Source organism: Crotalus tigris, unplaced genomic scaffold (genome assembly GCF_016545835.1).
Source record: "Crotalus tigris isolate CLP2741 ecotype Arizona unplaced genomic scaffold, ASM1654583v1 scf7180000018599.1079084, whole genome shotgun sequence".
NCBI lineage: Eukaryota > Metazoa > Chordata > Lepidosauria > Squamata > Viperidae > Crotalus > Crotalus tigris.
The window spans coordinates 756,721-781,759 of NW_024097097.1; the positions used below are offsets into that span (position 1 = coordinate 756,721).

General features: G+C 39.3%; 1 protein-coding gene across 3 annotated transcripts in view; it reads left to right on the forward strand.

The window, feature by feature from the left end:
• The first annotated feature begins 9,540 nt into the window (after positions 1-9,540).
• CCDC42 (coiled-coil domain containing 42) overlaps positions 9,541-25,039 on the forward strand; it is a 64,761-nt gene continuing 49,262 nt past the window's right edge. Inside the window, exons 1-7 of one of the 3 annotated variants that reach the window (XR_005558112.1) lie at positions 9,541-9,857; positions 11,807-11,912; positions 12,809-12,913; positions 15,649-15,846; positions 16,662-16,883; positions 17,874-18,032; positions 19,161-19,317. Coding sequence is in view for 2 of the 3 variants with exons in the window: in XM_039355106.1 (XP_039211040.1) it covers positions 9,556-9,857; positions 11,807-11,912; positions 12,809-12,913; positions 15,649-15,846; positions 16,662-16,883; positions 17,874-18,032; positions 18,751-18,846 (1,188 nt within the window). In the remaining variant the exon portion in view is untranslated. Of the gene's footprint in view, positions 9,858-11,806; positions 11,913-12,808; positions 12,914-15,648; positions 15,847-16,661; positions 16,884-17,873; positions 18,033-18,750; positions 19,016-19,160; positions 20,123-25,039 lie in introns of those variants that run through there. The other 2 variants (XM_039355108.1, XM_039355106.1) reach the window with 2 other exon arrangements.

Below are 25,039 nucleotides of genomic sequence, written 5' to 3' on the forward strand. Positions count from 1 at the left end.
AGGTGGGAGACATAGCCATGTTCCTCAGGGAATCACACTATGGTTTCTATTTTCCTCACCCACCTACCCTGCTTCTGCTCAAAAAAGAACACATCCCAGCACACTCTTTTACATTTAACCAATATGCTCAGTTTTTAAATAAACATTGATTTGTCTTCCTGAAGCTTAAGATTCAAACTATGCAGGCCTCCCTTCCTTACTTTCCATTCCTTAGAGATTGTGGTTAATTATGCTCAATTATTGAAGTGCTCTTTTAATCCTTAGAACTGCAAGATTTCCTTCTATTTTCCTCCTCTTCATTTTTTCTGGGATTTTCAACTCACAGGAGAATAAGCTCTGAAAATAAATGCTAATGTATATGCAACTGTCCCATTCAGATGTTGCTGAGGTAGAATTTGAATATGGAATAATCCCTAATTGGTGCTGGAAGTGAACTGTGGAATTTGCAGATATGTACAATTTTCTAAGCTCCTACCCAAATAGTCATTATAAAAAGACTAATGGGATGGATTGAAGGGGGATGCATGAAGAGCATCAGTGGAGCTTCTTGTACACTTGCACCTTTCACTAGAAGGGAGAAGTTGTTACCTCAGAGAACAAATTCTGGTAAGCAATATTAGTCATCTCTTGGCTGTTTCTTTTGAAAACCAGCTACTGTCATCTTTGGAGGGGGGAAGCTTTGCATGTAACATAATTTTCTTGAATCATCCAAACTAGCCTGGTCCCTCAGATATGGTGCAAGGCACTTTCCCATTGTCAATATAATGATAATGTTGCACACGCCAGACAAACCTGGTGCACAACTTGGATGTTCTCCTAGACTCTTGACTCTTGCTTGGCATGGTTAGGAGAGCCTTTGCATAACTTTGAGTTGTGTTGCAACTGTGCCCTTTTCTGGACTGTGAGATTCTGCACTCAATCACTCATGCTCTGGTCATCTCCCATTTGCATTATTGTAATGTGCTCTACGTGGGGCTACTCTTGAAGAGTATTTGGAAACTACAATTGGCTCAGCAGTGCATACAGTTTTGGAGGTCCCCAGAAGGGTGCATGTAATTCCACTGTTACACTATCTGCACTGGCTGCTAATTTGCTTCCAGGTCTAATTTAAGGTGTTGGTCATTATCTATTAAAGTTCTTCATGGCATAGGTCCAGGACATCTGAGGAACCATCTTGCTCCAATGGGATTGGCCCACCCCAGTCATGCTGGCAGAAAAAGTCTACTGCGGATCCCATTAGCCAAGGAATCACATCTGGCAGAGTCTAGGAAAAGAGCTTTTTCTGCCATTTGGAACATTTTGCTGCAGGAGTGAGACCTGTCCCCCTCCCTTTTGGCCTTTGGGAAAGGCCTTAAAATTTGGCTATGAGGCCCTGAAGGGGAATCTGTTTGCTAGAGGTGGCTTAGTGTAGTAACAGAGAATCCACCATCACCTTTCTGCTCTAAACACATTTTTTTTGTTTAATCTCCTGTAATTTAAATCTATTTTTATCATTTATAATTTTTATAATTATAATTTACAATTATAATTTTTATAATGGTTTTTATTTCCATATGTTTTATTATGTTATAAGTCACTCAGTGTCACCTTGCACCATGAGTGGCATATAAATGTGATAGATGGATGGATGGATGGATGGATGGATGGATGGATAGAGAGAGAGAGAGAGAGAGAGAGAGAGAGAGATAGAGAGATAGATAGATAGATAGATAGATAGATAGATAGATAGATAGATAGATAGATAGATGACAGTTAGAACAATTAACCAGTGGAACAATCTGCCTCCAGAAGCTGTGTATGCTCCAACACTGGAAGTTTTTAAAAAGAGACTGGGCAGCCATTTATCTGAAATGGTATAGGGATTCCTGCCTGAGCAGGGGGTTGGACTAGAAGACATCCAAGGTCCCTTCCAACTTTATTATTATTATTAAATAAATATGGCTTATTTATTTGTTGGCTCAGTCAGCTCATAGAAGAAGGTTCATCATGACCTTAAGATTTAGTCTTTGGAATAAAACATCTGTTTCCCTATAATACTTCAGCAGGTCAACCCGGAGAGGGAACATGAACTGCAAGCGTTGTAAAGTGGAATTGATTTAGGTTAAGCAGCCCCCATAAAAGCCTCATCTAGCAAAGACCCTTCAGTCAGGCAGTGCTCGCATGTGCCCTGTGCTCCCTCCTTAATAGCCTGGAAGAAGTATGAATAGAGCTTCATCTGGGTCCCTGAGAGGTGCTTTATGCTTGCCAGAGATAATGCCATTCTCATATTTTTGTCACACTGGTCAGGCAGAGAAACTCTGGGGTGGGATGATGGAGGGAACAACATCAGTAAACTCTCTGTCAGAAAAATGTGACTCAGAATTGGCATTTTCCTCTGTTTTAATAAGTGATGCTGTGTCAGAGCTCAGAAGTAATTTATTCATGGATAGCTGATACAGTTGCCATGGAGAATGTAAGAGGGGAAAAAAACCCCAAGCTTTTAAAAATGCACCCTGAATATATTGAGGAGATAGACATTCAGTGAGGAAGCAGAGATAAAGCTAAAGGGAGAGGAAAAAAGAAAATCATAAATTAAGACTAAATGGCAATAGCTTTATCTCTGTTTGTGGATGCTATTATGTGAATGAAAGTTGACTGAAATCCTTTCCATCATTTACTTCAGGGAAATTCAGGATCAGCAAAATGAGATCCAGAACTACAGCAAAATTATATCAGAGGATAGCCACAGGGTAGATTGACATTAGTTCAGACTTCCACATTCCATAGTTGGGTTGAGGATGACAACCTCAACATGTTGTGGGCCAGCATTCCCAAGTATTCAATGTTGGCCAGTACTAATCATGCTAGAAGGGGGCTCAGTGGTTAAGAAGCCAAGCTTGTCAGTTGGAAAGCTGACAGCCCAGATTTAAGACCCAAATGCACCATGATGGGGTGAGCAGATTACTTGCCCCAGCTCCTGCACACCTAAGTGGTTTGAAAGTATACAAATAGATAAATAGGTGTCACTTCGGTGGGAAGGTAACAGCATTCTGTGTACCTCGGCATATAGTCATGCTAGTCACATGGCTCCCTCCACTAAGAAACGGAGGTGAGCACCGCACCCTAGAGTTGAACACCATTGGGAAGGGAAAACCTTTGCCTTTAATCATGCTAGAAGAGGACATCTTTCCAAATTGTTAGGATTGTAGGACCTGCTGAGAAATGCTACCACTTCCTCAGGGAATGCTGGCATTCTATCAACGAAACCACCAAATCTGAAGAAAGCAAGAACTGCTTCCAGACTGTAGAGCTTCACCCTGAGGACTTGAGTGTTGGGTGCTCATGCCTTGTATCCTGGGCTGTTTGATTCTTGAACTGCTTTCCTGGAATTTTTGTGTGCACATTGGACTCTGTTACATTGGACTCTTGCTGTACTGAGCTTGAAATCTGGACCTGTGCAACAGGAGTGCTTTTGAAGGAGTATTTGGGGAGTTTGAATAAACACCTGCAGAACTCTTGCCATATGTGTGGGGGGGGGAGGGCTGCACACAGACCTGCCATGGGGTTGCCAACTTGATGCCATTCCCCACAAGAACATAATCACAGTAAATTTTCCAAATCAGAACTTTGAATCAAGTCCATAGCTTAATCTGCAGTGCAAAGCTACAGAAAGACAGAGGCTTCTTAAGACACTGAGTTAGTCTTTTCTATATTCCTTCCCCTTCATTGATCCATCTGAGGATCCACCAGTCTTCCAGCTGATCCCTCCCTACATCATTTCCAGCCACTTCATATTTTATTTGAATTTGGCATGGGCAATAAGTAAGACACCTGATGTTTTCAGATGTCAGCATCTTCCATTATTCCTCACCAATGGCTATATCAATGCTGGTGAAATTGGAATTCAACATCTGACAGCAACATGACTGATATATACCCATTTATCTATTTAAACTGCTATTACCTATTTATGATTATTATAAACAATTGAGATATGCAGATGGTATTGGCCCCCTGATCTGGCTGCAGCCACCAAAGTTTGAATAGCACTAGCAATAGTACTTAGACTTATATACCACTTCACAGTGATTTACACCCCCCTCTAAGTGGTTTACAGCATATTCCCCCCAACAATCTGGGTCCTCATTTTACCGACCTCAGAAGGATGGAAGACTGACTTAACTTTGAGCCGGTCAGGATCAAACTCCTGGCAATTGGTAACCTGCAATATTGCATTCTAACCACGGCACCACCACGGTTTTTTAAAAACTTTTATACTTCATCTAGTGTGCCATCTCTGAAAATATTGGGACAAATTAATTTGAATCTGTGACTAGGAGCAATGGGAAGCATCCTATTGTTTTTCTAGCCCAAAGTTCTTTAAATGCACATCTTCATGTATTTCTCTTTAGGTGCATATAAGATTTACCATTCCTACAAATCTCAAAACTGTTTATAAACAACCATTAAAATATGAAATACAAACAATAGATTAAAATAGAACAAATCCTCTGCTCAGTTTAAACAAAGCTGGTTTATAGTAATATTTGCTCCCCTCTGAGTCACATGGCCAGGAAAGAATGGTGGCATTTTGAATTGCTACCCAGCTCTTGTTCCATAGGGATGCCATGCAGAATTTTTTCCTTCGCAGACTCTGGCCAAATCTTATCCCTTTTAAACTTGATATTCCTTTTGCTGGATTCTCCTCCACACAGCTACTAAAAAATTGCTCCGTTGTGTTTGATTTTCAGAAGGTTTATTATCCTGACAGAAGGGCAGAAGACAGCGCCTGGAGCTCCTAACATAATTTCTTTCCTACATACCATTGAATCTGAAGCAATAAAAATGAAGGAAAAGAGGGGAACAAAATCCAAAACCATTCATTTAACATTCAGACAAGGAAAGGGGAGATTTTTAACAGATGCCTAAAAGATTTAATTTGTGCCATACAAATGTCAGGACAGCATTCTAGAGTGAAAATGCCATCACCAGGATGATCTACAATTCTCTGCATACTCAGGAACACCAACTCTCACAATAATAGCTGATAATGCTGAAAGCAACTTGTCAGGTTTCTTGGACACCACAGCACCACAGCATATAAAGGCCTTATATGTCAATATTAAAATCCTGAAGCTGGCTATGTAGCTGATGGTCATATGCTCTATCAACAGCGTAACTCTGCTCAGCTATCTGGCTGCCACATTCTCCACCATCTGCAAATCTACATAGTTGACCTTCAGCCACTCTCAGTCCAAAGACATCTGCCACTTAAAGCTCTTCTTTAATGAAGCTCCACTCTGCTTCATCGTGAGCCATCTTGCATACATCGGAGTGGTTGATTTGCACTGCTTTTTCCAATTTTGTGACATCCCAAATTCCAGTTGTTGTGGAGTTATTTAATTGAGAGGACTGACTATATAAATTTGATAAAATAAATATTCTTTCAACAAAGATGGAAATTATTTTTTTGCAAAATGCATTGGGATTGAGATTTTTAATAAACAAGCATGTGTACCATCCTTTTATCTTTTCATGATAAAGGGGCAAGACATTCAGAAATAAACGCTCAACTAACAAAGAACCAAATACTTTTAGCAATCAATTCCTAGGCAACAATTAGGTACATGAAACCTGAATCCACTTTCAAACTGAAGGTCAAGGAGAACAGAAGAATGTGTTTTCTGAGGCATTAATGATGATTCTAAAGGTATTAATAGAAACTAAGTCCCTGAATGGAAAAAAACAGCTTCAGTGGATGAACAGGTCCGATCTATTCATTTTAATCACTCTAAGCAACATGTTTCTTCAGCACTTGCAGTTTCAGATTCCATTAGTGGCTCAGAGGGAGGTCAAATAAGTTTCTCTTCATTTTTAATATTTTAGCCGCTTTTATTTATCTTCTCCTTAATTTTGGCTGACTTGTTGACATTGTTCAGAATATCATAACAACAATCAATAAGAAATATTCACAGATTTGTTAGATTTATATCCTGCTGTTTAATCAAGAGCTTAAGACAGAAGGTGTCATTTTTTTTCCTCTTATTTTTCCACAGCAATCAGGTAGATTATCCTGAAAGGGGGTGATTTGGCCAAAACTCACTTCTATGGCTGGGGATGACTTGAATCTTCTAAGTGACAGTCCAGTACCTCTATTGGACATATTACCTGTTATTCTGGAAGAAAGACAGGGTATAAATCTAACAAATGAAATAACTAAGATGTATTATATATGTGAAATAGATTATTCAAGTCTAATACAGTGGCAAAGGGGACAAACAGGTCATTCAGGGGGTAGTTTTGTCATTATAATTCTAAAGAAGAAGCATTTTGTCCATTTCATTTTTGCAAGAAATCCAGTTAAAATTGGAGTTTTTATCTTCTCCCCTCCCCCCCGCCCCGAAACTGAGATTCTTACAATACTGAAAATGGAGAGAAGAGTACTGAGCAGGCAACATTGCCCTCATTTGCAGCACAGCCGGTGAAATTGTAAGCAAATGGCTGACAAGAACAAATGGCAAGTTTTGGGAGAAAGATTTAAAAACCCTGTTCTTCATATGATAGATTCAGCATGGTTACATCTATAATGTATTTTTAAAAAAAAAGATAGAAAGGCTAACTGCACATCTAGTTTGACCATAACAGATTAACTTCCCTCTCAGGGGAAACAAATGAGAACAGAAAACATGGCTTTGTTACAAAGCTAACATTGCTGAGCCTTCAGCAATACAAAAATACAAATACAAAATCTTACTTTCCTACCTGTAGTCTAGCTATAATTAAATCAGGGCCTGCAGAACGATCCCACAAGAGAAAACACATGGCTGGGAAATGCTTCACAAGATTTTATGGCCGCATCTGGAACCTTGGATGAGATAAAGAAAGTTTGTCAAGTGCACCCTGGCATTCAGCAGTGATAAATGCAACTCCTCCAAAGGCTGTGCCTTCTTTCTGAAAGCGGTCAGAAAAATATGCTTTGTCTTCATTCTGTCTAAAATTTGTTTCCATTAATTACACAAAACATAGCTTTATGCCCAGAATAAGGATGCTTCCAAATGAGACATTTATTACTTCATTCACAGAATTTTTCTGGAGGTAAAATTTGCAGTCAAACTGATCAATTCACTATTAAATATAAGTTTGGAGAGGTTATTTTTTATATTCAGAAAAAAAGTTAAAACATGGAGTAGTTAACACAATGTCTTCTGATTTGGGATGCAATCCCTTTTTCTGAAAGCGCCCAACAAGAAGGATCAGACAAGTTAATGGCGTTGGTGGCCTCTGCCCTGTGTTATCCTTTTCCATTCCATTCCCTCACTGATACCTTTCAGAAATTGGTAACAGCCCCCATTGTCTTTGGTTTTTATTTATATCTATCTGTATCTACATTTGATTATAAATTAAGTCTAGCACAAACTAAACTTACAGAAAATAGAAAAGATTAAAAAGTGCAAAGAATAAGAGAAAAGAGAAAAGTAAGAACATAATACAGAAAGAGAAAAGAAATATATAAAGAAGTTATTTCTGACCATCACAGGTATACATGAATTTAGTGACTCTTCACTGCCTCTAAGGTTACCAACATTTCTCTCTTCATCCCATGTCCCATCTTTTATCTATAAACAAATCTATAAGACATCTTTTCAATTCTGGTGTCAGCACAAAGTCCATAAAAGGTTGCCAGAAGTAACAACTTATTTTCTTTCAACCTTCAACAAATAAACCAACTTTATATTTACTGGTATTTCTTTTAATTCTAACAGTCTTAATCTTTAGTTCATTCAAATATTGTTGTAGGATTTGTTTTCTCTTCATTTCTTCTTGGTCACGTCACACAGAGTTCTTCAAAGCTTTAACAAGCCTCTTTTATAAACCCAATAGGAAAAAATATATATAGTTTACTCTATTGGTTTGCCATTTGTGTTCCCCCTTTGAATCTTAAACCCTCAGCCAGCATTGTTCATAGATCCAGAGAAACATTCTTTTCTAAGACAGTCAGTTGTAAATCCCCTTTCAATATCATCTCTATCTTGTCAGATACATTTTTTGTATATCTGGCTTAATAACATTTCTTCATAACATCTTTTGGACTTAATCTATCCATAGAAGCAAACCTCATAAATGACATTGTTGATATTGTGGCTGTTATTTTCTTATTCTATTCCTAAAAAGTCTTGTATCCTTTCTATAACATTTTACAACATTTTACAGGTCTATATATCTTTCCTCTACCTGAAATCTTTAGTCCTGTTATAGTGTTTGAAATCATAAAATTGCTTCTTTATGTTATGTCTTGTAAAACCCAAAACTAGATCTACAGTATTTCCCATAAGAAGCTGTTTGTTCTTTAAAATTAATTCCAAAATATTTTTGTAAAAGTTTCAATATTCTAATTTTATCAGGATCCTTAGTTTATAACTTCCTAAGACTGAAATCTTATTCAGTTTTCTTTTTTGCTGTTTATTTCAGATTTGTTACATTTTAAAGCTCATGATTAATATTTTTCTTTTATTCAGGACTGAATGCAGATTTTCCCGGTGTTTTCAAATTTGTCTCTCTGAAGTTCTTTAATAGCTTAGAAGCAGTTACATAGCAATTTCTGAAACTGATTAAAAACTCAGGTTTGCAAACTTAGTGTCCTTTAAAAAAGGGGTCCCCAACTCCTGAGCTATGGCCCAATGCAATCCATTCGGAACCGGGCTATGCAAGTGCGAGTATGCGTGCAGCTCTACTTGCATGGGTGGCGGGTGCTCAAACTCGCACATGAAGCTCCATTTGCGCAAGCAGTGGGCACCCACTACTTGTACAAATGAAGTTGCACATGCTCATGTGCATGCAAATGGAGATTTAATTTTTAACTAAGAAAAAATCCATAAAAGCTAAACGGGCAGGGATTATCTACAGAAACCCTGGAGTAATTTATCAGGCATTTGAACCTTATCTCAAAGTACAAACCATTTTCATTAATTAAGAAAAAAGCTAGCTTCCTTTAATTCCCTTTGTCTCTGTCCAGCCCAATTTCCTTTTTGTATCACCTTGCTTTTAAGATAAATAGAATTGTAGATTTTGAAAACTTATTGATGAGTTTTCTAATTATTAGATTGGCCTGAAGGCTGCTACTACCCACTCAGACATTTTGTATATATTTTTCTTATGATGCACTGTGGCAAGAAAGAGATAATAGTACATATAGTATAAGTTTGGTGAAAAAAATTAGTTTGGCCTTGGATCTGTTTGCCTCAATTATATTTTCTTTGAAAATTGCTATTGATTTAAAAAAGAAAGGGCAAAGCAGATTTTTGTAACCTTCTGATTGTGGATTCTAGAATGATTTTACATATATACACATGTGCACATACTGTATAAACACACAAATAAATATGATTCTTTGGAGTTTGACATTAATTTAGCACAAATGGCAGCTGCCCTTCCTCTATTTTTGCAATTCTAAAGCAGCAAACCACTAAATCACAACATTTTGTACTATCTCTGGTTGTCCCAGTTGAAACCAAATGGGAAAAACAGGGCAGTTGAATTTGGGAGTCTTACTAAGTTCTATCCTCTACAGAGCGAATCATGACTTCCCAAAGGGCTTTCATCTTTCCCAATGCAGCAATCCCTACTGCTGCTAAGCAACCATTTGCATCTTCCATATCATCTTCTGAAGGTTCCAGGGCTCCAACTGCATCAGATTCTGGCAGCTTTTCAAATCTGTTTGCTTCACTCCCAAGCTCAGATAAGGAGGTGAAAAGGGTGCCTGGTTGGACAAGTCAGGACGTGCCTGGCAAGTGGGTAGCCATCATGACTACCATGGACGAAGAGGATCTAAGCGAGTATTTCCGCATGCAGTATGGACAGAAATTGTTGAAACTGTTGATGTAAGTTACCTGTTTTTCCTTCCATTGTTTCTGTTCAATTCCTTGAAATAATTGTCTGTCTCACCAAAACTTTTTTTCTGCTTTCCCCTTTCTGAACACACTCTCTCTCTCATTTCTGGAATCTTTTCCCCTCTGAATCCTTCCTCGCAAAACCAACCAAACACACATTTAATAGAAGACATCTATTAGATCAGATCAAGGTTTCCTCCAGCTTAAAATCCAGTGTCACACAATAGGAAATCAGGTTGCTTTTGTATGAAACCAGATGGAGAGATGCAGGGATAATTCATTTATTCTTCAGTGCTGTACCCGTAATCTGACTCCCTTCATCTTGTTACTATTAATATGTTTTTTTAAAACAGCATGATATGCATTTTAGAAAAGACATTGTGGAACAATTTTTAAAGATTTAATATGTAATAATCAATTGGATCATCTGTAAACAAAACTAACTCTCATAGGAAGGTTACAGATATGGCATCCTTGTGACTGGAGATACAATACAAGTAGTCCTTGACTTACCACAACAATTGAGTCCAAAATTTCTGTTGCTAACTGAGGCAGTTTTAAGTAAGCTTTGCCCCATTTTATTACCTTCTTTCCATAGTTGTTAAGCGGATCATTGCAGCAATTAAGTTAGTCACATGGTTGTTAAGCGAATCTGGCTTCCCCATTGACTTGTCAAAAAGTCACAAAAGGGGATCATGTGACTTGGGACACTGCAACCGTCATAAATATGAATCAGTTGCCAAGCATCTGAATTTTGTTCACATGACCGTGGGGACGCTGCAACCATTGTAAATGTAAAAAACAGTCATAAGTCACTTTTTCCAGTGCTGTTGTAACTTTGAACGGTCATTAAATGAAGTGTTGTAAGTCGTGAACTACCTGTATATTAGAGGATCTCTAACCAGTATCCAAACAATATGTTTTGTGTTTGATTATTCCTCTGTTTGTTGTAATACTATTTGCTTCTTTCATTTTGCTTCTGTTTTATTTTAAACCTCTTAGTGAAGAGGATTTTGGAATCTTCTCAGATTTTCTGTTGATTGGAACAACATATAAGCTCTAAATGAGTAACTGTGAAAGTAAGTAAATAAATAAATACAAATAAATAAATACAATACATACATATGTACAAAGATTCATACATTCTAAAAAAAAACACCTCAAGATTTCCCTGGATAAAACACAAGCTAAACCTTCAGTAAACACCTTTCAGACACGGTGTTAAATATTCTAGCTTTAATTTACCTTGTTACTGATAAAGTGGGTAGATCTATAATTTTAACTTTTAGACAAGATTCTACTTTTTTAGGAAAAGAAGTTTTGTTTTTTTATAGTTTCCTAAATCTTGTTGTCTAGCCAGGATCATGCTCTCATGGACTTTTTCACACTCTTTCAAGTCTATCTTGGGAGTTTGTTTAGTTAAGGGCAAAAAAAATCTTATTTTTTAAGATTTTAAAAAATATTCTCTCTTTGAAATTCAGCTGTTTTTTATCCACAGATGAATTGGATCATGTTGACTAATCAGCAACCATTACACTATATCTTAGATGCTGGACATTAATCACTATCAAAGTGTAATTTAAAGACTGTATTTGTTCCTATGGACTAAGCTACCTATTGACTTGCCTTTCCTCATAGGTTTCTCTGTCTTCTACAATACATCCTTTATTGCTTTTATATTCCATATTTTAGTCCATGAGTATCCTTAACTCTTCAGATCTTTCTCCCAAAATCTGTTGATTAACTGGGCATGTTATCTCTACTTAGATCACAGCTGTAGACTCTTTTCTGAATGAAAGTTAATTTGGGGACAAATGCAGTCCATGTTATTCTGTTAGAACTCTGCCCTTGCCATGTGAAGGTATTTGAACAGCCGTTATAGGTCCTATGACATATTAGGCCTTTGCTATTCATTGGAAATATTTGTTCTCTTTGATTAGGAAATTCCCAGTGTCAGAGGAGCAGTCTCCATCTCCTTCCATTCGACTGCTGGAGAAAAAGAAAGAAGCCAAATTGGTGCATCAGGCCATGGAAGCTCAAAAGGAGGTGAGTTCTCTCTCTCTCTCTCTCTTAAGATTAATGTATTCAATTTTTTTAAATTAAAAAGATAAAAACAAGAAAGAAAGAAAGAAAGAAAGAAAGAAAGAAAGAAAGAAAGAAAGAAAGAAAGAGAGAGAGAGAGAGAGAGAGGGAGGGAGGGAGGGAGGGAGGGAGGGAGGAAGGAAGGAAGGAAGGAAGGAAGGAAGGAAGGAAGGAAGGAAGGAAGGAAGGAAGGAAGACTAGAGCAGGGCTTTTCAACCTTTTCACCCATTGTACCACTTTTAGGATATGGCAATATCCGAGTACCACCAGTCGCCTAGCAAGGTGTCAAAAACTTGATGACCAAAAAAAAAAAAAGTGATAAAGTACAGGTAGTCCTCAACTTACAACAGTTCGCTTAGTGACTGTTCGAAATTACAATGGCACTGAAAAAAGTGCCCCTCAAGGCACAGCCGAGCAAGACACCTGCCTGCCCGCCTGGCGGCGTTCTCATTCCCCTCCCCCATTACCACTTTTCTAGGCTGGTTGCATACCACCTGCCAGGTGCCAATGTACCACAGGTGGTACCTGTACCACTGGTTGAAAAGCCCTGCACTAGAGAACAACACATCTATCCTATTACTTTACCCCTTGAAATACGCAGAATGAATACTTCCGGGCCAGACACCTTCCATCCTCCCTTGGGCAGGGGATTGGACTAAACCTCCAAGGTCCCTTCCAATTCTGTTATATATTCTGTTATATCATTTTCATTTGTCCATTGTCACCATAATAAAGTTAGATCCCATCTAGGATCCAGTTTGGATCCTGATGGAAGTTAACTGTGTTCATACTACCCACAGAAGAAAAGGTCTGTCATAATTAAGTGACTTATTAGCAGCTTCTCTCTGTGTATTTTTTAGGCATTTAAAACAAGAATGGAATCCCTAAACAACAGGTGGGAAGAGCTTGGTACAAAAGAAGTCCAACTGAAAGCATATATTAAGAAATTTGAGCAATTCATTCAGGTACAGATTCTTTATAGCTTTCCAACACCTTCTTTGAACAGTAATGGCTCCTCCATCCTACAGGTAGTCTCTGACTTATGTCCATTTGTTTAACAACAATCCAAAGTTATGATGGCACTGAAGTGACTTATGACCTAAAGTTTTAAGTGGCACACCACCCCTGCAGTCATGTGATTGCAATTTGAGTACTTGACAACCAGTTTGCATTTAGGAGAGTTGCAGCATCCTGTGGTCATATGACTGAGATCCGTGACCTTCCCTGCCAGTTTGCAGCAGGCAAAGTCAGTAGAAACAGCCAGATTTGCTTAACAACCATGTAATTCATTTAATGACGTATAATTTGTTTAATGACTGCAGTATTCACTTGTGGTTCTCTTGAAGTCATTTACATTATATACTAATTGTTTCCCCACCCCCTCAGGCATAGTAATAAAGATTGCATAGTAGGGTCAACTTGGAAAAGGAAACAAAACAGGCAAGACATATGTAATAAAATCCATACCTGTTCAATTAAAATTATTTCCTCTTTTAACAATGGCATAAATATGTTCCCACAATAATAATCTAGTAGTTTGTTTATTCATCCATTCGTTTATCACCTGTATAAGGCCATCATCCCATTCTGAACAGCTAGAAACTATATACAGGTAGGCCTTGACTTACAATCACAATTTCTGTTGTGAAGTGAGACATTGTTAAGGGAATTTTGCCCCATTTTACCCTCTTTCTTGCCACAATTATTAAGTGAATCACTGCAGCTGTTAAGTTACTGACACGGATGTTAAGTGAATCTGGCTGTCCCCATTGACTTTGCTGGTCAGAAGTTCGCAAAAGGGGATCGCGCAATTCCGGAGACCCGGCAGCCATCATAAATGTGAGTCAGTTGTTAAGCGTTTGAATTTTGATCACGTGACCGTGGAGATGCTGCAACGGTCATAAGTATGAAAAATGGTCATAAGCAGTGGTGGGATTCAGCCGGTTCACACTAGTTCGGCAGAAGCAGTAGCTAATTTTTTGTTGCCCAGGCCCAGAATGGACTTTCGGAAGCGGCATCCACACAGAGAACCAGTTGTTCACGTATTTGAATCCCACCACTGGTCAGAAGTCACTTTTTTCAGAGCCATTATAACTTTGAATGGTCACTAAACGAACTGTTGTAAGTCGAGGACGACCAGTACACAGATAAAATGACAGTGCATATCAAAAACAGGAAGAAAAAAAAATCCAAATCAGAATACAGAATCTTATATGAGGCTCACCATCCAGCCTTACCCCATGGCTGTTAAAAACATTTTAAACATGGCCGGGTTATGCATCTCTAGTGAGATGTTGCTCCTGAAAGTTTTCTCTCTGTTGCCAATGGACCAGGCAGAGTGGAGCTTTTGCAGGTCCTCTTTGGTACTACGATCACGACCCAACTCAGCAAAATAGATTCAGTCATTGAACGATGCCACATCTCTTTTTTATGATGATGATGATGGCAAGTTTTATGGACCTGGGTAATAGCCTAGTCCAGGGGTAGACAACTTTGGCTCTTTTATGTCTCGTGGACTTCTACTCCCAGAATTCCTGAGCCAGCCATGCTGAGGGGAAAGGGAGAGGTTTCCAAGCTGAGCCATGCTGGCTCAGGAATTCTGGGAGTTGAAGTCCACAAGTCATAAAAGAGCCAAGGTTGCCTATCCCTGGCCTAGGCAGCTCAGTTCTTCATTCTTTAGTCATAAATAAAAAGCAATAACAATGAGCAAGATAAATAGAACCACAATAATATTATATGAGAAAAATAAAAAATAAAGAGAAACTCCAAATCAGAGAAATGCTCTGAAATCTCTGGGTTTTAGTAATTTTAGAAAAATCAACAAAGAAGGGGCCACCTTAATTTAGAAGGGACCTGTTTTAAGTTTTGAGCCACACTAGGGCCAGCCAAGGATTTGACTGATTTATAGACTTATAATTTATACAGCTATCCATCTCACTCTGGGTGCCATATGCAATTAAAACTAAATAATCAGCATAATTTATCCATTAAAAATAATTTAAAACAATTTAAAAATGATAAGAACAAAAAGACAGGAGCAATGCAATCTAAACTTATACTAGCTATTTAATGGGTTCCAGGCTTCCATGGGATCCCCAAACTAGTGGACCACTGTGGTGCCATATTTAGTCAGAAAAAAAATGGCTTTGTATACAAAAGGCTGCAGGTTTAATTTCATCTCCAACAGCAATAGCAATAGCACTTGGACTTATATGCTGTTTGTTGTGCTTTGCAGCCCTCTTTAAGCGGTTTACAGCATATTGCCCCCAACAATCTGGATCTTCATTTTATTGACCTCGGAAGGATGGAAGGCTGAGTCAACCTTGAGCTGGTTAGGATTGAACTTCAGACTATGGGCAGAGTTAGCCTGCAATACTTCATTCTAATCACTGCTTTAGCCTGCAATACTTCATTCTAACCACTGCATCTAACCACTGCTCTCCAATAAAAGGATAAAGTAAAAAAAAGTTAGGGCATTTTTTTTTCTTGAGGTCCTGGAGATTCATTATTAAGCCATTATCCTGACCTGATTTAAGGCAATTTTTTTATATAACACTGTCATTCGCATATATTCCATGGAGACCATAACATTTCCAATTACCTTTTCCCTCCCCCTCCCCCTTTTGCTTCTTGCCTTTGTTATTTGTCTTTGTCTGGGTCATCTGGGTGTGGGAGCTGTATTCAATATGGGGATTATTAGGAGAATGACCAGAAACGGATCAGAGCTCTGAAAAAAGCCAACAAGGAACGAGAGCTGAAGAAGCAGCGGGTGAAGGAGCTCGCCAAGGTCAAGTTAGAGATCGCTGCTCTGAAACAGCAGCACCAAAAGCTCTACAACAAGCTACAGCAATACTCAATCTTCAACAAGTACTTGGAGAGTGTGGTGCAAGTCTCTGAGGTACGCATAAGAATGATAAGAGTTGCTAAGGAAAGTCTTAGGAGTAGTTTCTCCAACCTGATATTCTCCCAGTGTACTTAACCTCCATAATTACAACCCCATATGGCAAAGATTCGATCTCCAACAAATGTAAAAATCATTAGATTGGGAAAAATTGTCTTAGATCAGCGATCTTTAATGCTTGGGTCAACCAGTGCTTTTTTTGTAAAAAAAAAAAAAAAAAAAAAAAAGGTGCCGGAACTCACACACATCATACAACCCACCTTGCCTACCCTACAAGGTTTCATCCAAAAAAGGTGCTGGAATTCCGTTCTGGGCATTCTATGAGAAAAAAAGCCCTGGGGTCAACCAAGTGTAGGTCAGTACAGAACGTCTAGTAGCAATTGATTCTCCCCACAGCACATCACCAGAAACTCATAGTTCATTTAACATTGCTTTGCCAATGATATATTATTAAGCAGCAAAGTCTGAATTACAGAATAGGTCATGGAAAAGTATCCCATCTCAGGATCTGTAAGATTACATGAGCACTGCTGGTAAATTTTTATCCTGAAGATTTTTTTTTTCCCCTGTGTGTATTGCATATGTGCAAAGTACAGCTTAATTCAACTGCATCCAGTATGAAGGAGTGATAAACAAGCTCATCTCTGGCTGTACACTTCTCTGAACCTAATCAACTTTATGCCTTAGTAAAGATTCCCTACCTGACACCAGGGCGTCTAAGTTATTATCATTTAGTTGTTATCCTTCCTTGATTGTCAGTTAAAAAAGGATTGCCATCCCAGGATAGTTGTAACCTAAGGCATCGTCTGCAGTTTGAAGAAATCCGGGAAGTCATTGGACGCTATAAAACTCTAGTTGGGATGCACCGGGATCTGCTGCAGTCGGCCCAGGAGGGGCTGGAGTTGATTGAACAAGCCAAGGTGCGCCTGGCCCGCTACAAAGAGGAAAAAGACGATGAGATTCTGCAACACAACAATGAGCTGGCCCGCTTGCAGCTGCGCTTTGACCATGCCCGTAGTGACGTCATTGCCTGGGTAAGCAGGTGGGGTGAGGATACAGGTGGTCCTCCACTTACAATAGTTCATTTAGTGACAGTTCAAAGTTACATTATCACTGAATAATGACTTATGACCATTTTTCACACTTACGACTGTTGCAGCATCGCCCATCGTCATGTGATCAAAATTCAAGGCCCTTGGCAACCGACTCTTATTTATGATCTTTGCAGTGTCCTGGGATCATGTGATCACCTTTTATGACCTTCTGACAAGCAAAGTCAAGGGGGAAGCTAGATTCACTTAACAAACTTGCTATAGCTTAACACAGTGGTTCTCAACCTTTCTAATGCCGTGACCCCATAATACAGTTCCCCATGTTGTGGTGACCCCCAAGTGAGTGTGGCCACCAATAAGAGAGAGTAGGACAGCTAGGGAAAAGGGGAAAAAAATGGCGGACAGCGTGGTTTGGCGACCCCCATGAAATGGTCGTTTGACCCCAAATGGGGTCCTGACCCACAGGTTGAGAACCACTGGCTTAACAGCTGCAGTGATACTCTTAACAGCTGTGACAAGAAAGGTCATAAAATGGGGCAAAACTCACTTACCAAATGTCTCACATAGCAACATAAATTTTGGGCTCAATTGTGGTCGTAAGTGGAGGGCTACCTGTACTTCTTTCTTTCTCAGGGAAACCTGTGAGCAAACCATAGGCTCGGAAAGCAGGAACAATCTATTGCTGTCAACACTGGTTTATTAAGAGGGATAGAAGGCAGAGCGCCATGCTCAGAGAGCGGGCAAACCACAAATGGCTTAGACTGTTCTGTTTACCAGAGGAGCCACCGAATGCCATTTATGAAGATGCTTTCCTTTGAAAAGTAGGCTTAGAGAATCTCTCTAGGCTGGTTGCTTTGCTTGCTGTGCCATGTCCCTCAGATGGTATTTGGGGACCATTTTATAATACAAGTAGAAATTAGTTGATCAAAATTCGGCTCAACGTTTTCTTTGCTGCCTCTGTCTCCTCCATAGGAGTCCCGCTGGGCTCATATCCAGAACACTGCTGCAAAGAAAACCCTGATGCTGGGCACTATCAAGATGGCGACACTGAATCTTTACCAGAGTGTAAACAAGCAGATGAAGGAGGCTTTAATGGTGCCTCTGGAAGATACTCACAGACAGCTGGATATGGTATGCATGGATGATGACCTCTCTTTCTTCTTCTACCACACTATCCAAATTTGGGGGGGGGGGCGAAAGCATGTTTTGCCTGTGGTCCAGAAAAGCTCTCTTTGGACCTGGAATCCCTTTGGTCTTAGGAGTAGACTTAGCACATAACCTGGTCTGTACAGGATTTTGTCAGTTTTTGCTCCAGTCTGGGTATCTCAGCTACCTATCCCAAACCCTCAGAAAGCAGAACTGCACATAAGGTGTCAGAAAGACAACAAAGCATCAGTTCCTGATATCATCTCTGTAAAAGCTTCAGGGCCTGACTAGTGCAGCCCCAAAGCTTAATTGATTCAAGCAGAGTTCCGGCAGTCAAAGAGAAATGGCCACAGAAGTCCGGTGGTCAGCTGGAAAGGGTTGGTAATGAAAAAGTAACTTTATGACCAATCCTTGCATTTGTGAACTTCACAGATCTGTAAAACGAAAACTGAAGTAAGGCTGTAAGCACAGTCACAATCACAGTTTCACTTAGTGACTACTTGGTTTAATAACCAAATTGCCACTCACAATTGTGACCATTAAATGATGACTATTTGCATTTGGAGACAAATGCTTCTTGCCTCTCCTCCCTAAGTGATATCTGCCATACCAGAAGTTCTAAAGCAGCTGTAAATTCAATCTTGTGCTCTTAGGAAGTCACCTCTTATTGTACAAATCTGACCTTCCTCTTCCTTGCTCTCAGATCCAGCAGTTTATCCAAGATTTGTCAGACATCTGGGCAGAAGTGAAGAAGAAAGATCAAAATCGATCATTAATAGGGTTTCCCAGGGAAATGTAGAGGAAAGCTGTCTAAAGCTTTACACAGCTTATTCCCCAGCTCATCCTATGTTTGTTAAATTTGGGGAGAGATTATGTCTTATTTATTATAGTATAATTATCAAAGCCACTTTACTTTCTTTCATACAAAACAAGAGTATATTTTGCAAATAAAACTTTGGTTTCTCAACTGTGTTTGACTGCTCCGTATTTACTTCAGCTTCCTAACATAAACCTAGCACAAGCATTCTGAAGATCAGTCCTTTGAAAGAAGGACTACTAATGATCAGAATGGCAGGGGAAACATGATATGGATCACAATTAACTGTTTTTCAGGACTTCAAACATTTCCCAGTTTGCCAGCTTTTTGATAAATGAAGTAAAACAAACCTGTTGTCGTATGTTGTCTACACTTTAGGATAAATAAAATAATGAATAGAAACCTCCTCCAAACAAAATTAGTAATGAATCAACTTCCAGTTGAACACAAATGGTAAGAACCTTTCATTTCTTAAAAAAAAAAAAGGAGGAGGAGGGGAGGGAATCACTGGAGATTGCAGTTTGGGGTGGAAAGGCCATTTACTACAAATAACAAACTAAGAGAGTGACCTGGATAATTTTCCTATAAAATTATCCTATATACAGAAGTAGATTGTTAAAACTTGGAAGAATTTCGTGGGAAGGGACAAAGAAAAAAAATGAAAAATCAAGTTCTATTATTTGAAGGTACTAAAGATCAAAATTGTTAAAAGTAAAAGAAAAGAATATGAAGTTGGTTTATTTGATCAAGGTTAAAATAGAAATGTTGTTATCTCTGTGACCCTTAATGGACTTTTGCTGATCAGGACTGAAACAAGAAGGTTTTGTTATGGTATGTGGGAAAGAGCTTGGGAGACAGGGCAAAGAGATGCTGTCTAGGGAATGGTCAAATAAGATCACAAACAGGGTGAAAGGGGGAGAGCCCACAGCTGGATAGTGGGTGGAGCAAGAGAAGGAGACAGTGGGAGATTTGTAGTTTCAGACTTGCAAGATTCTGTTAATGTAACCTTACAATAAAATAGAATTAACTCGTATTTCCTGTATAGTCTATCTGAGAAGGCTGACAGGTTTTAAGGAATTGTTTATGGATAAAAGATGGGGTATGGGAAGAAGACATCATTTATTGTATTATAAGAGAAGATGATAAGTTATTAAGTTATCGTAAGTTTATCAAGTCATCTTAAGTTACTAAGATTGTTTATACATGATGAAGGGGGAGTCATTTCTTAATATATTTTTCTTTTCTTTTTCTTTACTGTGTTATTAGGTTTCTTTTCTGCACCTTCTATTTTGTCTTTTTATTCTTGTCTTTTAGTTTGCGTTAGTTTTTAAAATAAAATTACTACAGGTCATCCTCGACTTACAAGAGTTTATTTAGTGATCATTCAAAGTTACAACGGCACTGAAAAAAGTGACTTATGACTATTTTTCATCCTTATGACTGTTGCAGCATCCCCATGGTCAAGATCCAGACGCTTGTTAACTGACTCTCATTTATGATGGTTGCAGGGTCCCAGGATCATGTGATCACCTTTTGCTACCTTCTGATCAGCAATGGGGAAGCCAGATTCACTTAACAATCGTGTTACTAACTTAACAACTGCAGTGATTCACTTAATAGCTGTGGCAAGAAAGGTCGTAAAATGGGGCAAAACTCCCTTAACAAATGTCTCACTTAGCAACAACAATTTTGGGCTCAATTGTGATCGTAAATCGAGAACTAGCTGTATTGACAATGTTGTTGTTAATTGTGAAGTCGTGTCCGACCCATCGCGACCCCATAGACAACGTTCCTCCAGGCCTTCCTGTCCTCTACCATCTTCTGGAATCCATTTAAGCTCACGCCTACTGCTTCAGTGACTCCATCCAGCCACCTCATTTTCTGTCGTCCCCTTCTTCTATTGCCCTCAATCTTTCCCAGCATTAGGCCCTTCTCCAGTGAGTCCATCCTTCTCATCAGGTGGCCAAAGTACTTGAGTTTCAACTTCAGGATCTGGCCTTCTAAAGAGCAGTCGGGGTTGATCTCTTCTAGGACTGACTGGTTTGAACGCCTTGCAGTCCAAAGGACTGCACCAGCACCATATATTGACAATAAAGAAAGCTATATTTGTATTCTCTGACACTGTTTTTCCCTGAAAAGCAATGTGAAAAAAACTTTCCATTTGGAACCAAAGAGAAAATTTACAATTCTAATTGTTAGAAAAAAAAATTAATAATACTAATGTATGATTAGTTTCATAAAAGCAGGTTTTTATATAAAAAAAAATCTGATTTGCTGAATAGAAAGGCCCAATGCATTCCTTTGCCATGTATAAAAAATGCATGCAGGAGTATTAGTGTCTGTGAATGTGTATAAATAGATCTGGCTGAAATGGATCTGATGAATGCAAAAACTTAGAACTTTTACCGTAGTATAAAAGAATGAGTCTTTCTGGCTGAAAATATTTTCTGATTCTGAGAACGCCAAGCCAGCTGGTGTTCGGAGGCTTGGAGGAAAGCGGAAGCAAAAGGAAGGCCCCATATTAAATGAGAGGAGAATACAACTAGATATTGGCACGGTTCCTTAACCTTTTGGCTAATAGCCCAGCAGAGAATGGCTGACCTCTGGAGCATTTCCCAGTGCGGGAGGTCTGCTGAAGTACCGAAGAAGCCAACTCAAGGCAGCTGCAATGGGCAAGCAATTTTTGCAGAGCCAAAAGAGCAAAGCACAAAGCAATTTCCTCACTGCCTGAATCACAGTTCTCTACCATGCCCAGTGCTTTGACTTGAGCAAAGACAGCTAGGATGATTAGAACATGAGAAGCACAAAAGCTTTTCTAGCAGCTCACTTATCCCAAACACAGTATTCAGAATGCAGCAAAGAGCAGAAGCACTGAATGAATTCTGCTGCCGTCATTGCTCAGCTCTGCAGTGCAATCAGGTGGCACTGATGACGCAGATTCAGCCAGGATGCGTAGAGCAGAAACGTATCACATCTCTGGAGGCCCCGGTGACTCATGCCAGCTTGCCTCATTCATTTGGAGGTTTAGGGATCACTACACACCTTCAGGAAGTGAAAAACATCAGCAAACAGATGATAATGCAACTTGAAGGACACCTTTTAAAAAGAATGAGAAACTTCCCATTCATCTGGATTCCATGGCAAAGTGAGTCACATTCAGCAAATATCTCCAGTCACTTAGGTGGTAAGATAAAAACACCACCAGGTGTTCTATTTTTATTTATTTTTATAGACCACCCATCTCACTCACAGAGTGACTGGATGATGTACAATTCAAAACATAAAAACCATATAAATATATTTTAATAGGAGGCGGTTAGAATCGAAATGAAATAATTAAAGTTATAAAGGCAGTGGACGAGCCTTCAAGGTATTAGGCAACCACAAGGGTGTGTGCTCCTCTGCAAGCCCCACGCAAGATGGCAGAGCTAGGTCTTCAAACTCTTCCAAAAGGCCAGGAGGGTGGGGCCCTGCCTCACTTCTCTCTCTGTGTGTAGGGAATATTCTAAAAAGGCAGGGGTGACAGCAGAGAAGGATCTCTTTAACCGACTTCTTTAAAGATGGTTCTTTGACATACATTCCCTGCCTGACCAAAGTGGGAAAGGTCGATGTAGTGAGGAGAACATAATTCCACACTTGACCCATGCCATGCAACATTTTAAAGGTCATCACCAACACCTTGAATTGCACCTGGAAGCAAACCGGCATCCAATGCAGCTTGTGCAGTAGAGGTGTTACATGTAGCATCCATGGGACTCCCAAAATTTCTAACATGGCTGCATTCCGTACCAGCTGAAGTTTCTGGATACTTTTCAAGGGTAGCCCCATGTACGCATATTGTGATAATCCAGATGGGAGATTACCAGGGTCCAAGCCACTGAGAGAAGGGAAGTAACACAATGCAGTTGAGCAAAGGCCCTCCTAGTCAGGACTGCAACCTGCTCTTCAAGCAGGAGCTGTGAGTCCAGGAGGACCCCCAAATTATACACCAAGTTTGTCTGGGATAGTGCAACTCCATCCAAGACCAAGGAGGAGCCCGCCCACCCCCCTGCCATCCAAATTACCAAGGTTCAGCTGAATTCTGTTGTTCCCTATCCAGACCTCCACAGTCTCCAGGCATCGCAAAGCAATGCCCACCCACAGTATCACTTAATTCTCCCAGACAAAGATATATAATCATCAGCATACCTCTTCCCGTGATGATGGATGATCAAACCCAGAGGTTTCATATAGATGTTAAAAAGAGAGCATTGAGTTCTGTGGCACCCCATAAACTAGGGGCCAAGGGCTGGACCTTTTGGTATCAGCACCGATTGGGACTGCTCTCAGAGGAAAGAAGTGAAGCTGTATAAAACTGTAACTCCACCCCCAACTCCCTAAGCTGGCCCCAAAGGATACCATGGTCAATAGTATTGAAAGCCACTGAAAGGTCAAGAAGAGCAAGGATGGATGCACTACCTCCATCCCATTACCATCGGAGATCATTTAAAAGTGCAATCAAAGATCCTCCAGAGAGGCAACACCAACACCTAAAAAGGAAAGGTGAAAGACTGAATAAACATTGTCTAGAACACTGGGATCTAGCAATGGATTTTTAAGGAGAGGGTGCACCAGATGTCTCTTTAAAAGGATCCAGAAACACCCCCTCCATCAAGGAGGAATTCACTATTACTTGGACCTATCCACATGATACCTCCTAGGTGGCCTTGATCAGCCAGGAGGGACATAGCTCTAACTCATAGGTGGTGGCATTTGCCCTCTAGAATACCCTGCCACTTCCTTAGGTCCAGCAGAAACAAGGCCACTTTAGCTGACTGTGTTCAGCAGGTCAGCGGTTCAAATCTCACCGGCTCAAGGTTGACTCAGCCTTTCATCCTTCCGAGGTAGGTAAAATGAGGACCCAGATTTTGGGGGCAATGTAAATATATATATACATTGCTTACTGGTGTACATTGCTTAGAGAGTGCTTGCACTTAAAGTGGTATATAAGTCTCATAAATAAATAAATAAATCTCCAGATAGCAGAGTCCTAAAATTAATTACTTTCTTGGACATACTTTACATTAAACACATACTGGCAGGTACCATAGATTAGACTAATCAATGTCACAGCATGCAATAGTTTGCAAATTATGGTATATATAGTAGTTTGGTGAGTTATGCCAGATCAGCCAACTGTGATTTACTCTATAAACCATAATTTAGTATGCAAACCAAATAACTATAATTTCTTATCAATTTGCTACCATATTTCTACCCCCCTCCCCAAATTTAAGAATTGTAGTTTGTGGAAAGTGGTCAGGATTCTTTTTTATAACTCCTTTGAATATGTAGATACAAATACAAGTAGTCTTTGAGTTAAGACCACAACTGAGCTCAATATTTCTGTTACTAAGTGAGACATTTGTTAAGTGAGTTTTGCCCCATTTTACTCCCCTTCTTGCCACAGTTGTTAAGTGAGACATTGCTATTGTTAAGTTAGTCACATGGTTGTTAAATGAATCAGGCTCCCCCATTGACTTTGCTTGTGAGAAAGTCACAAAAGGTGATCATGTCATCCCGGGACACTGCAACCATCATAAATATGAACCATCTAAATTTTGATCATGTGACCATGGGGATGCTGCAATGGTCGTAAGTGTGAAAATGGTTGTAACAGTCATTTTTCAGTGCCTTTGGTCACTAAATGAACTTTTGTAATTTTTGTAACTTTTGTAGATCGAGAACTACCTACCCCAAGAACTTTCTTCCCAGCAAATAATTTCTAATTCAATCTAAGTGTGAAATGCAAATTATTTTGTAAATAATCCTACAGCATATGTCCAGTAGAAAGAGCTAAAATCAAAGAACTAAACAAAGGGCAACTTTGTGTTTCTCTTCCAAATGTTAGATACATTTATATCTAAATGGATCCAAAATTATTGATCTCTCTCGTTGAGAACCTAAGACACAGAAGAGCATGTATAACAATCCCAGAACATTTATAATTCTCTCTGATATCATCCTGCTTTATTGCTTTTCCTATGGAAGGCTTCATCAAGCTGATCCAAAATGTATTAATGAAGTTTAATTTGTCCCTTTTCTGAAATTGTGGGGTTAGACAACATGCAGACCGCAGCAAGCCTTTAAAGCTTGCTTAAGAAAAAAAATTAAAAATCATTAAAAACAGAAATAA